The sequence below is a fragment of the Ictalurus punctatus genome, chromosome 29, assembly GCF_001660625.3.
Source record: "Ictalurus punctatus breed USDA103 chromosome 29, Coco_2.0, whole genome shotgun sequence".
NCBI classification, from domain to species: domain Eukaryota; kingdom Metazoa; phylum Chordata; class Actinopteri; order Siluriformes; family Ictaluridae; genus Ictalurus; species Ictalurus punctatus.
In genome coordinates, this window is record NC_030444.2 from 11,114,864 (window position 1) to 11,132,005 (window position 17,142).

At 39.4% G+C, this 17,142-nt stretch overlaps 1 protein-coding gene across 3 annotated transcripts in view; it reads left to right on the forward strand.

Moving 5' to 3' along the window:
• nrxn2b (neurexin 2b) overlaps positions 1-17,142 on the forward strand; it is a 659,496-nt gene that overhangs the window by 565,455 nt on the left and 76,899 nt on the right. For all 3 annotated transcript variants that reach the window (XM_047152219.2, XM_017461810.3, XM_053677578.1), the window contains one exon: positions 7,414-7,595. In XM_047152219.2, the coding sequence (XP_047008175.1) occupies positions 7,414-7,595 (182 nt within the window). The remainder of the gene's footprint in view (positions 1-7,413; positions 7,596-17,142) is intronic.

A 17,142-nucleotide genomic window follows, 5' to 3' on the forward strand; every position in this document is an offset into this window, starting at 1 on the left:
AGGTCAATAATTAGATTACTGCTGTCCATGTAAATGTAGTCAGTGTTGAATCCTTTCATTTATATATATGCTAAACATTTAGAACATAGTTTCAGTGTACAGCCCTAAGGCATTTGGCTTGTCCACCCATAAAGAGCCCCTGTAACAGAGATTTTCCCTATTAGAGAGGGTTCCAAGTGAAACCTCTTCAAGTGTAGAACACTTAACTCACCCTAACTTGATGTTTCTAATAGTGTACATCACATTAATGCCTAACAGTTTGATACGTATAACTGGTTTTGAACCAAAATTTCGCTTAGGCCCCTCTAGATCCACACTCGGAGGAAAGCGATGTCTGCCCTCTTCCACAGCATTTCTACAGTAACGTCTAATTCAAAGAGACTTCTAGGGTGGACTTGTACATAATCTAAGCCTAATAAAAAAAAATAAAAAGTATAATCATTGATATGGTGACATTTGGTAACGTTTATTTGAAAAGAGTCTCCAGAGTTAGCACTTTGTAACAGTCAGGTAAAGCTGTTCCTTTAAATTTTCTGCCATGGGAAAGTCTTCAGGAGGGATGACTTATGCAGTTGGTGTTTTGTGGTTTCCTGGTAGAGTTACACAAAGCATTTTGTATAAAGCAGGTGTATAAATATGAGATAACACATAGGCCAAATTCCCTTAGTCATTCATAACACCGGGTAAGACCAAGGAATATAGCCGTGATGTGCCGCAAAACGTTCCACAAAATGGAAAGTGGTTAAAAGAAAATAGCACAAGCATTGAAAATGCCCCTTTCCACCATCAAGGCAATAAATAAGACGTTCCAGACAGCTGGAAATGTTATGAATCAACCTGGAATTGAGCATGTGTCTATATTGTCTCAACGCAATGTGAAAAGGATGGGTAACAACAATCCAAACTACAATCCAAAGTCACCTACATCATCAAGTTGTTTGGAAGGGTTTCAAGAAAAAAATGAAACTTCAAATGGGATCGGGTTCTACGGTCAGATGAAACCAAAATAGAGCTTTTTGGCAATGAACACCAAAGGAGGTTTTGGTGCACACAGAGAGGTAGCCGTATGGAAAAGTACCTCATGCCCACGGTTAAATATGGAGGTGGCTCTTTAATGTTTTGGGGCTGTTTTTCTGCCAGACGACCTGGACGTTTTATTAGGATACATGGCATTATGGACTCTATCCTATATGAACAGATATTAAATGAAAACCTGGCTGCCTCTGCCAGAAAGCTTATAATGGACAGTGGTTGGATCTTCCAGCAGGACAATGATCCAAAACATACATGAAAATCAACACAAAAATGGTTTACTGACCACAAAGTCAAGGTCCTGCCATGGCCATCCCAGTCCCCTGACCTGAACCCCATAGAAAACCTGTGGGCTGAACTGAAGAGGAGATTCCACCAAGCTTGCCAATATTAGCGGAGGGCACTGTAAATATAAAGGGAAAAAAAGCATGATCTGTCATTCGTTAGCAAATTAACTCTTTTTACCAGAGGCCAAAAATTGCCTGTTTTGAGGGTGTCTGTGTTGAACATTGAATTTATTTGTGATGTTACACTCCACAGTAGTGGTTAATGGCTCATCTGAAAGTAGACACTTGGGGCTTTTTTCTTCATAAATGGTCTGCATTTATATAGCGCTTTTATCCAAAGCACTTTACACGGTGTCTCATTCACCCATTCACACACACACACACACACACACACCAATGGTAGCAGAGCTGCCATGCAAGGCGCTAGCTTGCCATCGGGAGCAACTTGGGTTCAGTGTCTTGCCCAAGGACACTTCGGCATGTGGAGTCATGTGGGCTGGGAATCGAACCACCAACCCTACGATTACTGGACAACCCGCTCTACCACCTGAGCCACAGCCGCCCCTCATATGTATTTATTTATTCATTTATTTTTTACCTAGCCTACTAGGTTTAAATGCTATCATTTTATTGAGGCAGTTGTATATACAATGTTTTGCTATCAAAAAGCTTTAGTTGTGCTGTTTGATTTATCTCTGTACCAGGGTTATCGTTTAGAGGTGTGAATCGTTTTCTCAGCAGTGGGCTCACACCCCTCCCATCGCCCTGCTCACCAGCAGCTAAACACAGTCAAGATACTCTACACACAGAAACCCAACAGTGTCCTGACTCATCTTATAACAGACTTGTGGCGATAAAATAATTCATTTGTTTATACTGATTTGAAAATGTCTGATAAGGAATGGAATGCCATTGTACTGTGCTGTTGTGTTTCATTCCTTGCTTCTACAAATGCATACACGTGTACACGTACAGGTGTACGAAGGCAAACAGCAGTAGCTATGCTAACACAAACTAAAGGAGTGTCGAGCCAAATGTGTAAAAAAATATATATTTACAAGCGGAATAGGATCAATCAGCTACGCTTAGAATCACTAAGTCACCCTCGCCTCCATTACTGCTATCACTGTACATTACCACATTATTACTATCATTTTGTCTTCCAGATTCCTGTGGGTTTTCCCTATGATCTGTTAAGCTGACTGATAAAGCGAAAGTTCTGTAATAAATCCACATCTACACTTCTATGAACCATTTAATCTTTAGAAAAAAAGAACGCAGATCGGAAATCTTTTATCTGATGAATTCAGTAATAATAAGACGACAGGCGGCCTGATTGTAGATTAGATGTCTGATTCATACAGGCAGAAACCAGAACACCAGAGGAGCATATGAGAGTTAAATCGGATATGAGAGTTTATGAGCTCTCGGGAAACAGCGATTAAACACTCAATAAATAAATTGTTCTGGTAGTGATGAAATAATAAAATGCCTCTTTATGACTATCTCATGAAATATCTGTTTCTTTCAGCGGGTTTTCCGGGCTGTTCAAATGTCATGTCGCGTGTGATATTATGGGCTGGCATAAGCGTAGGTAATTCACTCATGGGGACACGTTCCCAGCAATCGTCATGTCATCAGCAGCCAGTGCATGCTGTGAAATTAATAAACAGCAAGCAGCTACATGTTTTTTTTTCCCATACAGTTACTTAACACCACTTGTCTCACTCCTTCTTTTTCATCACACCATCTGTCTCCATGGAGAATAGCATCTTGGTTAACCACAGCTGTGTGAGGAAGAGGTGGCAGGTGTTATTTTTTTATTATTCTATTTATTCGTTTCATTATGTTTTAATTAAAATAACAAAATCTCCTGACTGCTGGGTCTGCTTGTAACAGAAGCATCAGGATATTTTCAACAGCTTTTTTCAAATAATGTCACTGTTTTCTGAGACTTGAATCCAAGTCTGGTGTTGTATATTAAAATATACATCAACTCTGATTGATGGCTGCTGCTGATCATGCTACTATCTCACCTTAGATCTTAAAGCGAAGTGCTGTTTGACATTCCTTCACATCTCTGACAGGTTCTGTTGGCGTGTCTTGCCGTGTCATCACAGATATATTTACAGAAAGCAACAGAGAAGAAGGGGAAAAATAGCTAATCAAATCAAATAGCTAGCACTACGGTGGTGTGACATTGCAGTACAAGGAAGAAATGCATTTGAGTTGCAGAAGAGAAGAGTATGTATGTATGCGTGTATGTACGGACGGGCGGATGGATGGGGGGATGAAGTGTGTGTGCTTGACTTAGCATCTGCATGTGTGTGTGTGTTGGGGGTGGGCGCGGGTGTTTATGTCTTTTGGGTGGGAGCATGTGGTGTATGTGTGGCAAGAAAGAGCTTTAATTGGGTCTGGATGTTCTACCTCTCTATTCTCAGGTGCAGGATCCGCTGTGATTGAGGTCTGTGTGTGTGTGTGTGTGTGTGTGTGTGTGTGTGTGTGTGTCTTTATTTAGCACCAATCCACCACAGCATCAGCCTTCAGTAACACTAATTAGAAGCAGCTACGGACTGAGAGAATTGTTTCACTCAGTGTTTCCAAGGCAGACAGAAACACACACACACACACACACACACACACACACACACACACACACACACACACACACACACATCACTTTATTGCAAGTCTATAGCTTTAATGACTGTTTTCAGCTCTCCTTTTGTCCAAGAGGTAGCTGTTTTCATCCATTACTTGTTAGCTACATTAACCCTGAAGGTCCTATGCAAAGCTAAAGAAGCAAAGTTCAGTCAACAAACATGTTGTGACTGATTGAAGGCTGTGGTGAAGCAAACATGGTGTAAATATTACTTCTGACTTCTTCCTAACGAATTCCTCAACATTTGTTTTGCTATTTATTTTTATTCAAATAGCAGTATGCAGTAATTTTCTTCACATGAAACTATTAAAAATGTCCCGTGTGGATATACATTAGCTACCTTTGCTCAAAGGCTAGCATATAGTCTGTAAACTAGCTCGCATTTTGTCATTTACGGTCTCGATTTTCATTACCATATGCGCAGCGATTTATTTAACAGCAGCAAAACATGAGTAAATATACCATAACTAACCAGATTTGGTCACTAACTTTAGCTAAATTTGCTATACAGCTAGCTTACTGCCTGTAAACTAACTCACATTTGTTAGTGGGTAATGCTAGTGTGATTTCGCAAAATGATCAGTGATTTATTCAGCAGTAGCGGATTTGTTCACTAACTTTAGCTAGACAGCTAGCTTACTACATGTAAACTAGCTTGCAGGCCAAAAGAGTGTGATTTCAGTATCTGAGCTTCTTATATATATATATATATATATATATATATATATATATATATATATATATATATATATATATATATATATATATATATAGTTTACATTACCACATGCTCAGTAATCAAACCTGCCTGTAATTAACATGATTTATTAACCATCATTAGCCAAGATAGCTAGCTAGCTAGCATGACACGGATGATATATCACTAAAAGTCAAACATAATTAGTCCAAAACCATGAAGCTTAGTTATCTCTCTCATCTTAGGTGAGGAATCGGTGGTGTTAAAAAGATTAAAGCTCTACGGATAAGGGTGTGTGTTAACATGTGACATTAAGTAAGTTTTAGAAGCAAGGTGTTGATCTAACACTCAAATACACACACACTCCCACATCTGTCAGGTTTTTTTTTTCTTTGCTTTCTGCATGGCAACATGCAAACCATGCAGATGTTTGATGCATGACTATTTCTCCATTAAATGATAGATAGATAGATAGATAGATAGATAGATAGATAGATAGATAGATAGATAGATGCTATTCGAAATCAAGGTCATTTCATGTTTATGTAGACTAAAATGTTAACCTTGGTGTAAGTATTTAGTACGAACAGTGCATCCAATTTTTACAAAAGTAAAGACCTCTTTGCCTTGTGGATAAACTTTGAGTATTGTACTATAGTCTCAAATGTTTTATGTAATTTGATTAAACATTACCCATTCCTCCTTTAATCAAATTTGTATGTATGTATGTACCATGTGCACAGAGTAGTATGGCCAAATGAATATTGCAGGCGGTGTGTTAATGGGTGCATGCTCTGAATATCAGTCAGTATTTATATTCATTGTATGTAAGAAGTGTCTCTGACATGCATCAGTTCATCTTGGTACTCCAAAAGCTCTTGGCTCTTATTTCATTTTAGTCATGCATCCTATTTCTGCAGAAACGAGAAAAAAAAAATAGCTTCAGAAGGTTAGCACAGAGAGCGAGAGGAGAAATAAAGAGAGCCTGAACCCCATTTTGGATTCCCTTTAAAGTCAGCCATGTTACAGCTCTTGAAATCATTGCCTACCTTTTGGGTCTGCCAAACAGTTCTCCTTTTACAAAACACCTTTTCTGTCTGTTCCTTCCAGTTCCAGTTTCCTTTCTGGCGCTACTGTGATAATTAGTGGCAGCAAAGCAAGTTGGAAAGCAATTTAGACCCCAGGGAGAGGCAGACAAGTGAAGACAGGGAACATGGGATGGATGAATACAAACAGAGTCTTGATGCTAAGTCTATGCAAGGCATTTGAACCATGAGAGGTTTTATATGACACTGTGATCAACCAAGTGCAGCTGAAATGATTTCCAAATGATGGATAAACAACAGCTTTAAAAAATCCAAAATCTTTGTCATATAGTCTCAGTTATTTTCCAAACACAGGCTACACCTTGGCTGAAATGACATGACCTGGCAGAGTATGTGAATGTGTGTTTCACATCTACGGTGTATTCCTGTCTTGCACTCTTTCTGGGGATATGCTCTGGAATTTTCCCTCGACCACAATTCATACACCAATCTAAATAATATTTGGTGTCCAGTGTTTCTTCTTTAGATTTTAACTGCTACGGGAAGTCAACCTTACGAAAAATATTTTCTACAACCTCTGCTTTAGACTTTAAAGATTGGACTTTAATTATTGGCAAAATGAATACAGTTATCCTCATAGCCCTAGTGATTGTTTAGACTACAAGTGCTGATGATCTGTATGATTATTAATTTATGGAAGGAGTCTCAGATGTCAGCTATTTGTAATGGGGAGCAAGTTTATCATGATGGGAGAGTCTTCAGAACAGCCAACTTCTCACTTTTCAGTTCCTTGGTAATATTACTTCAAGATTGAGTTGGAAAAAAAGCACCTGGTTAGGAAATGAGTGTTTACAGCTGCTATAATGTTAGTCCCAACAGAAACTAACTTGTGGATGTTTGACAGCATTAAACGTAACCGTATAGGTACAACATGTCTTTCAGTAATAAATTACAAATTGCAATTATTGGCAAATTGCTGTGGAATCAGAAGAGTAAATGATTTTGGGATGTGCTGTTAATGAAATATAATAACATCAGTATCCTACCACACCACCACATTGATATTTTCATCTACCATCAGACCCTTTCATATTTTATTCCTTACATATAATTTATATTTCTTAATTCTTGCTATAATAGAGTATAAGGTGTGTAGCTCTCTATGAATTACAAAAAATAGGACTCTTTTTTTTTTTTTTGCCCAAACTTACTGCCGAAAGCTGTCAGTGGTAGAGATTGTTAGTCACATACTGTGACAGTATTGTGTCCAGATGGTGAAATCAATGGTACACTGAGTCAGCTTCCCATATTAACATCTGTGTCAATGCACTTTGCCTTCGAGTACTCAAAAAAGAACAGGTACAAGCAGACTCTGTGATGCACATACTGTACCCAACTATTCATTACTAGCGTGCTAGCCAGTCTGAGCACATTACACCTACACACACTTCAGAGTCACAATCAGTCCCCAAGTTTCTAGTCCATAGAAAAGACAGCCTTGAAGCAAGCCCTGTGGCTTCTGCAATTTCCTTTGATTTCATGATTTAGAAGTACTCAAAGAGTAGCATGGCTTGGGATATTACCGGTATATTAACTGTTCATGTTTTCTTCTTTCTTGTTCTTTCACGCTCTACCTTGCTCTTCTTTCACTCTCTTCTCACCTCCATCACTGTCTATTTCTGTCTGCAGCTGGGACTACCTACATCTTTGGCCGTGGAGGAGCCCTCATCACCTACACATGGCCTCCTAATGACAGGCCTAGTACACGGGCAGACCGACTGGCTGTAGGCTTTAGCACACAACTTAAAGAAGCCGTGCTGCTACGGGTGGAGAGCGCCAAAGGACTGGGAGACTACCTAGAGCTTCACATAGTAAGTGCCTAAACTCTGTGGCATGGGGATGGGGTCAGCTCGAGTGGTGATGCAAAACCTTGGCGTATGATAAGATGATGGAGTATAGCCTGCAAAAATAGCTGGAAATTTTATTGAGACAGAGCTAGCTTTGGGGAAAATACAGACAATGTCCTTTGGGTTTTGATCAATCCCAGGCCCCACTTGCTTTTCTTGGCCATCTGCTGACTACTTGACAGCTGTCACTATTTGCCTTTACTACAGCTTAAAGCATTTCAGCATGCCTCCATCCTGTGCCTCCAGATATTGGCAAAAGCTGACCTGAGGGCATGCTGGTAAAAACAGCACCCTATACCTTGAGAGAGTAGAAGTTGCTGTGTTCTACCCAATGCAAAAGTAAATGGTTTGTCTGTGTAGTTGAGCTCACAGCCATAACGAAACATCCCATTGGGCTGCTTTCTTCTGCTGTCTAGCTGAGCAAGTCTGACCAAATAAGCCACATGTACAAAAATACTGTAAAATATCACAGCCTTAACAACTCAAAAGTAGGCAGTTACATGTATCTACATTTTTCTTTGCTGGCTTGCTATCCTGTCTGTCCTTAAACCATCAAAATTAAGGTTCACTTAAAACAGATATCAGTGTAAAACCAATGTGCATTGTTGCCTCTAAGACAGTGTTTATACTAGCTATGCAGTAACTTGACACAAAGTATGTTCATTGGATCAAGACCATTGTTTCATTGTGTCAAGTATTGATAAGTATAGTTATTGTACCCTTGCAGCAAGCACTGAAAGTTTCATGTTGGCTTCTATTTGAAATTATATGTTCTTGTTGTTGGGAGTAACCACTCCACCCTCCATTTTTCAGAAGGTTAACCTACACAGGCCTAACAACAGTAGCCTTACAATGCAGATGGCTTGGGATAAGCCAAACAATAAGATCACTACTCAAGCACAGACTAGATTGTGCCTGCATTCAGGACTGCTTTTGTGAATGACCATCATTTTCCTCTTGTAACAGAAGAGGAAGAGTGAAGATGTCTTTCTGGAGCTCCATAAATAACCAAATGCAAGTAAATGAATGGTTAGAAAGATTGGAGATGAAAACAGTCAATAATTATCAGGGGCTGATGTTGGGAAGACCTCCTGTCATTCATCATTATCTGGCTTTTGAGTTAGGTTTAGAGGTGCAAATGTGTCGAGAAGAATAGGGAATAGAGGAAAGGTTGAGTTATTGCTCCCAATATTTTGTATGCTAAAACAGTTCTATGGCTCTCGGGTCAGAAACCATATGAGAATGGAAAAAGAGACATGAAAGGAAATAATGAGTAAGTGTTCATGACCTTCTTCATTATGATTTGAATATTCTATTGAGCAATTTAGAATATTCCATTGAGACTGAAGAGAAGACAGAGCTATAGGTCCAAATATGAAGAGAGGAATGGTGGAAAGTAACAGAATATTGATTTTCCTGCTGGTTGTAGTGGAAGCCTCCTACACTCTCAGTCAAACACCATCTGCTTTTGCATGCTGCGAGTCTGTTTTTATCTGGCAGGTATTGCAATAGGTCATTAAAACACTTGTGGGTCTTTAACTATATATTGATGGCATCTGCAGATGCCAGTTGACCTTCTCTCCTTCCCTTCTCTCCTTCCCACAGTGGGAATTTATTTCAGGAGAAGACTTTCGTTCAGTGATTAAGTCTGAATTATCCATAGCATGCGCAAAATCATTATAAAAAGCAAGCAAAGAACTAGCTTGCACTTTACACTCTTCAATAAGAGCATATGTTTCTCTCTGAGTGCTCTGAGGCATCTGTGAGGATATTAGGAAAGCTCTATGTCTGGGTCAGAGTGAGAGAGTGAGGGTTAAACATCTTGCCATTGCTCGCAGCAGCTTACAGTCTAAACAGACCAAGGTCTGGCTAAGAGGACAAGCAATGGGGAAAGAAAGGGATACAATAGCAGCATAGAGCCATATAAATGTTGCTATGGTTATAGTGCCATTTTCCAAGTCTACCATAATTGGATGATGGCTATAGAAGAGCTTTGACAGTCATAATGTCTTTCTCATATAACACCTAGAATGGGTTCCTTGTCAGTTCTTTGGATAGTTGGGGTTTATTAAGTTCCTAAAGCGGTTCTAGAGTACTTGGCAATATTACAAGTAAACTTTGAGACTGTTATGTAGAACCTTCCAGGTGGCAGGGTGGTGCGGTTAATAGCGTCACCTCCTCAAAGCTCCAAGGTCAGTGCCCGAATACTTAGCTCGGGTTATTTTCTGTATGGAGTTTCACATGTTTTTTCCTGTAGCTTTCCTCCAGGTTCTCGATTTTCCTTACATCTCCCAAAAACTTGCCCCTATGTGTGAACATCTGCATTGTACCCTGCCATGGCATCCCATCCAGGATATATTCCCGTCACATGCCCAGGGTTCCCAGGATAGGTTCCAGATCTAAAGTTCCACTAGTTTTTGGTTTATTGTAGGTCACCAGTGTGAGAAAATAGAAGCTGCTCAGCATCTATGTTTCCCCAAAAATCAATATCTCCTTCATTCTATTGCTACAAGAATTTGAACTCTTGGTGGAAAGTTCCACTGAGTATTGCAATATGCTGTCTTGAATGTTTTCATCACTGCTGTACTCCAAGTCACTGAACTTCAGGTCTGCCATCTTCCATCTACCGTCATAATGTTAACACAGAAGAAGACAGATGAAGATGATGATAATGGTGTGTCACAGAAAGCACACAGCAGCCATTCTCTCCACCACCAGCCCCTGCATAATATACCGTTTTATTAAGCACTCATCCCACCTCTGTCAATCCTCTCTATCCTCCCTGACAGCTCCCTGTATCACACAGTCTTTCTCACCCCATCTGTCTCTCTCTTTTTCCAATTCTATCTCTCATTCATTTGCACTTTGTAATGCTCTCTGCCATAACTGACTGAACAGTGCAGAGCATTAAAACAATCTAAGCTGCTTTAATTACAGACCCTTCAGATTTGTTGGGAGTGGTACACTCCATCCCACTCCTCGAGATTACTGCCTTCCTGGCTGGCTCGCCAAATCTGAAAAATTCAAATCTCAGAATTACCAAAGCTCCACTGTTGGGTGCTTGGGCATGGCTGCTTTGGATTAGATGCTGCTTCTTTCAAATGGTACCATCTCAAAACTGTATGCTAGTTGCCTGAACCAACACCACCACTGGTTCATTTCAATGTAAAATGGGTCCTTCTTTTCTGCTTTCCACACTGTCTTTTCTTAAGCTTATCTCCTTCAGCTTTATTCGGCTTGATGCATGCTTGGAGCTGGATTTCCGGCTTGCATTTGTACACTGCCAGATTAATTAAGCATATAGAAATGTGATTAGACATGCAGTAGCAGTGAGGGTGAGATGAGGCCTTCAGATCAACACACTCGCTGAGATAAGTTGCTTCTTAGATAAAGCCTGATAGCGCCACAGATAAAGCTGCCATGAGGAAACTGATTTATCTCCGTAATAGATGTGTGTGTGTATGTGTGTGTGTGTGTGTGTGTGTGTGTGTGTGTGTGTGTGTGTGTGTGTGTGTGTAAAAGGTAATGTGTATTTTTTTTTTTTTTTGCTCTGATAAATACCCTTTGATCAGAGGCACTGGTGTGTAGGGGCCAGCAGGTGGCCACAACAGGCTTATTGATTAATGTTTTCTCTATCTGGAATGGAGGGCCAGAGTAATTAATTTCTCTCTGCTGCTTCAAAGGAGGCCCTCTCATGCCTCAGGACACTCTTTCCTACTTCATCCCTCACACACACACATACATACACTGTTGTATTACTATATTTATGGGGTATTTCTATTGACATCCATAGCTGTAGCTAAATAAGGGTAAACATTAGCTTAACCATCTTAACCCTAAACTTAATTGTTATTTCGACCTCATTAACCCTAACCTTAGTTTCAGCAGCTTCACATTATGTTATACTGTACATTTTGTACATTTTGCTGGCCACAAACTTCAGCATCTTGAAGGCTGGAATCTGATAGGGTATCTACACTGTTCAACACAGTGGCACAATCTTTTCAGAGCAAGATCTAGTCACTTGTTTGAGAAGAGTTCACTGCATCATGTCTTTAAAAGTTGTTTGATTTTATCTGAAAAGGTTAGTAGCAAGTAAATGTGCTTCGCCATGTTCAATGTTAGTTAAATTACTTATGAATGTGGGTGGTTCCTAGCCATATTTCCTACCGAAGATGGGATCAGAGAGTTGTCCAGGGAGATGACAAGATCTTGACATAGTGATGAATCATGTGGGATCAACCCATAAGACTACAACCTTAACTCTAATATTAACCAAAAAAAGAGAACCTTTCTTCATGAAGACTGACCAAATGTTCCCATAATGTCCAAATTACCCATAGTTTATGGTTGAGCATTCATGTCATAGTGCCCAAAATGCATGCCAGAATCATGTGCTACTGCTCAAATCTTACATAACATGATTGGCTAGCTCTCCATGACTGCTTAGCCTGCTGATACCAGCATGCTCAAATCCATTACAAGACAATTTCATTGAGTACTCAAAAGCTGCCTTCAGCCGTCAGTGTCCAATTGTTCAAGTCAGTCCAAACCAACTGGATTCTTGCTGATGCTTATCCACTCTTGAGGTGTTTGATGTCCTGCAGGAAATCAAGACTGTGGGACCAGTTGTCAGGCATCAAAGGCATCAACAGTTTTTTCAGTTGTTGTTGTTTTTGTTTTTTTTCATTTGATTCTTTCATTTCAGGTTTCATTTGCTACTTAAAAAACATGTAGAATTTTTTAATTATTGCATCTAGTAATGTAGCAAGAGCATTGTGGCCATTCCTTTCTTCATCCATTCAAGGACGACCAAATTGCTGAGATGACAGCAAGGTTTATGTCTAACAAAAGAAAAATTGGCTGGTCATTAAGCAGCAGCTTTGGAAGAGCCTTGGCAAAGCTCTGCTTGTCTGAATGGCACTAAAATGTCTTCATTGTGCTTGAAGGCCCAGCTGTTTGAGCTAAGAGGCAATTTGCCAGGCCTGTCAGAGCTACAATGAGTGCCTACAAAGCACACTTTCTCACCAACTCTTATATTGCTCCAGATAGACATAAATTTCCCTGTCGTGAGGGAAAATGTTAAAAAATTACGACACTGATGAAAAGGTGAACGAAGAGTTGGTGCTTTTCCACTTTTCCTTCTATGTAGAGCAGTTTGTGGTGTCAGTTGGTGTTAGTGGATCATCTCTCCTCCTGTGTAATTTAGTGGCTCCGTTCTGCATAAATAGCCCAGCTTCTTCAGAGCAGAACACTGTCGTTGCGAGATAGATGGTTTCAACCCCCAGTTCCTGCCCCAGCCAGGCCGCTTGCTCCTGGACACGTGGTTATTTATTACAACAGAGTGTGTGTTTACACACATTTGTCTAGATATGCTCTAGAAACATCCTCAGTCTTGTGCACATGCCACCATGCTTTTAGTATAATTATTCACTCTGTTCCATTTATATTCTTTTGGCATGAAGCACATTAAGAATATTTACAGCTAAGAAGACATGCTTCTTTCTCTTAATCATGCTGTATGGCTTATTTCCTGACTTTCCTGCTGTGGCATTGTTAATGTCTAGCAATGCTTACTAACATCATCTTGTCAGTTCCTATGAATGACTGGCTGAACATTGTAACTGAAATTCTCCCATTGGCTCATAGATCATATGTTGAAGTTCTCAGCTGTAAGACTGCACCCTCAGGAGCACCAGTTCAATGGGGTTGCTGCGGCGTCAAATTGATTGATGGTACATAACAGTCTGATTGGCAGACATGCTCCGCTCTTTGACACACAATGCTTTAAAGCAGTTTCTCAACTTGATCCTTAGCACCCACCAGGTTTTATTTTTTATTTTTTTTATTTTTTTATTTTTTGGTCTTTTTACTATATTACTTACCTTTATTACAAAACTTACAATGGCGCACAGAGTATTGAAAGCTTTACTAGCTTAATTGGGTTGATTGGCTATCCATACTTCCATTCCAGCTTTTAGAAGCAAGCTGAAGTCACTGAATTGAAAAAGGTTCATGGCAGCAACTGCTAACACAATCTTGTCCATTATTGTGAATGATTGGCTGAAATATGTGCTAGAACTGCTCCTATTGGTTCATTCACTATGTGTTCAAGCTCTCTACTGTGAGATTGCACACCCAGGAGTGCCAGTTCACTGGGGTTGCTGTGTTGTGAAATTGATTGACAGTGCATAACACTCTCATTGGCAGACATTAAATGACATAAAATAGTTAATAGTGAGTAAACAGGATTTACAGACAGCCTAAAGGAAGTATATGGCTGTCAAATGGCCTCTTTTTTTGAAAGTCTGTCTTGTGGGAGAATGGTCACACTGGCCTTTTGGCTTGTTATTCTCAAAACTAAAGCAGCTGATAATGGATCGTCCGCATTTTGGAAGGAATACACATTGGTCCGGTCAACAGCTAATGCTTGATAGTTGGCTTCTTAAGGAAAGAAAATAGCAAATTCTGATGGGCTGGCATCCCATTCAAGGTGTGTCTACACCTCATGCCCAATGTTCCTCATGTGATAGGCTCCAGATCCACCACGATCCTTAGTGAATGAATAATGAAATTCTATTGTGATTGGTGGCTAGTAATTAGCAGAAATGATCAGATCCCACTGTCTTGTTTTCTGTTGTTTCCAAAGTTTCCATTACACTGTGCGATTACCGACTGGATTTTGCTGCTGCAGGTAAAGATCACACATCATGAAATAACTGATTGGTTATAAGTTAAGATCAGTTGTCTTAGAATGCATAATGTGATGTGTTCACTGCTGGTCAATTTAGTGCCATTGCTATCAAATACAGCTGACAAAAAATTATATAAAGATGTGTATATATATATATATATATATATATATATATATATATATATATATATATATATATATATATATATATATATATGAAATTCATAGAGTGTGACCAATGCTATAACTAAAAGCCACCAATAGGAGGGTGGTATAGTATGACATTAAACTCAAGGGACATCTAAAATATAGTACTACAATATCGAAACATAAACCAAACATACTAATGGATAGAAAAAACATCCTTACTACCTCAAGAATGTTTCTGTTTATGAGTGATGTAAGCAGAGCATGGTCATTTTCTTTAATCAGAGAGCTATCTTTTGAAGATCTGCAATGAAGAACACATTATCACACAGTCTTTTATAGAATTAGAATTTAAAATGTAGGATTCCATCAGGATCATATCACACACTGTGACAAGTAATAATTTTAAAATACAGCTGAAACCACACAATCACACCGTGAAATCCGTAAATCGGATTTATTCCTCTTTTCTACTTCCTATTTTTCCTCTCCCTTTGTCTTAAATTGCATCTTTCCTCTGTATATCTTGTGTCCATTTCTCTTCCTTACTCTCTACTTGGGTAAGTCTTTATCTGTCAGTGTCTCTTTCTGCCTTCTTTCACTGATTTGAAAGATTGAGGTTATATATCAGTGAAAAGCAATGGGGATCCCTGCACTCTATTCTGATTGGCTTTCATTGTCAAAGGTATCACAAGACTGAAAGCCTGAGCAAAGCCACTGTACAGTTTGAATCTTTCACAGGTTATCAGGTCACTCGATAAGACAAACATTATTCAGCCTGTACCAGTCTGTCATGCCAAATCCAGAGTATGTGCAGTCGTAAATTAGAAGGAGTTTGGCAGCACTCGTGTACGAAGGCGCACGTGGGAAAAGATAAGTGTGTGACAAGTGACAGATGTTACCGATAGCCTTTACACAAATACATCATGTTTTCGCAGTCACACACATATAGACAGATAAAGCAAAAGAGGAAACGGTGTGAGAAGAGAGTACACAGGGAAGATTTATACAAATTGAGCTTTTAACAGACAGAAAAAATATGCGTTCGAAAAATAATATTGACTAAAAATAGAATACAAATCTGCTGGGTATTGTCATCAAGAGCACGAGCTGCTTATTATTGTATTTCTTTTTCTTTCTTTTTTCCAATTTATGGTTCCATTGATGCCTTTAGAATTATGGTGTCCAAAGAACATCCCCATTAGCAATGAATTTACTTTAAGATTATCAGGTCCAAGAGTTTTGCTGAACTAAAAAGTGGGTTGTCTGCCATCAAAGATGCTATGTTCTGAGTTGTTTAACACATCTAGCTATCAGGAAAAGAATGCTGAAATTCTGAACTGTCGTCTATATTCATCTTTTGACCTCAAACCCAAATGTCTTCAGTGTATAGCAAAAAAACAAAAGAATGGGCTTGCCGTTCCAATACTTATGGAAGGGAGTGTATGAGGAGTGTGTTCAGCTGCAGTAGCATGAGCAGCAGTTTGAAAAAAAGATCTGGCCTTTATAGCTGCCTTTATATCTTGGACGAAGTGTGTGCTAGCCTTTGCACTCCCTGGTTGGTGGCTGTCACGTGATGGGGTCGCCGTGTCACGGAGAAAGCTACTCGGTATGAAATGCCAAATGACCAAATTGGGGAAAAAATGGGATTAAAAAAATGTACTTTTCCCTTAACCCTTTACAATCTACAGGACCATCCTGCTGTCTATCATCACCTTTGTAACCCCATAACAGGAGTCTGTTACGTATGAAGTCTTGCATTTATTGGATAGTAAACATGACTTGTATGTAATACTTTGGAATTGCTTAGGTTAGGTGGAAGATTGGAAGATTTGAGAGAATGATAAATGGCACTGTTGTTGGAGGAGGGTGGACACTAAAAAGAGAAATAAAGGAACAAAGATAGAAAAGCAGAGACATACTACAGGAGGAGAAAAGAGCCACTGTAGCAAAGAAGTCAAGATGTTAAACTTTCCTCCGGATGTCCATAGAGAAGCCCTCTGTACACCGACAATCTATTTATGCAGTACAGGAGCCTCAGGGATGCATCCTCCCATCAACCCTTGCCCAATACACACATACACACTCTGTCACACTACCTCACTTTTTAGTAAAAGCACATAAAGCTCAAAGCCCCTTCCTACACACTAGCTAGGACCCATCTGCATAATCCCCCTCCCTTATTTTCTAAATCCCGTTCACACAAACTGACTCTGAGCACATGTGTAATTTTAAACGGGTTTCTTCCAGTCTGGCATTGTTGTTGGTCAGGATCTGAGAGCTCAAATTCATCCTTTTTCTGTTAGCAGCCAAAAAAAGCTTTTTCTATCTTCTAGTCAGGACCAAGAGCACTTAAGTAAAATGAAAGGAGAAGGAGGAAAAGAACATCCTTTCTGCACTGGACCGGTTAGCACTGAGATCTTCCTCAACTCCATACCGCTCACAAACTCAGATATGCCTTTTTCAAAAACAAAAATAACAACAACAACAACAAAAAAAAAAAAATTGGAATATATTGTTGTCTCAGCTAAAGGCATATAACTGTACTAGAGAAACATGGTGAAACTTTTGGCACCTATAGTAAAGCATTAAATATACTGATACTGATGTTATAAAGTAAAATGGAGTAAAAAGGGCACTTTAAGACACTTTTGTTTCTTCAGCTACATA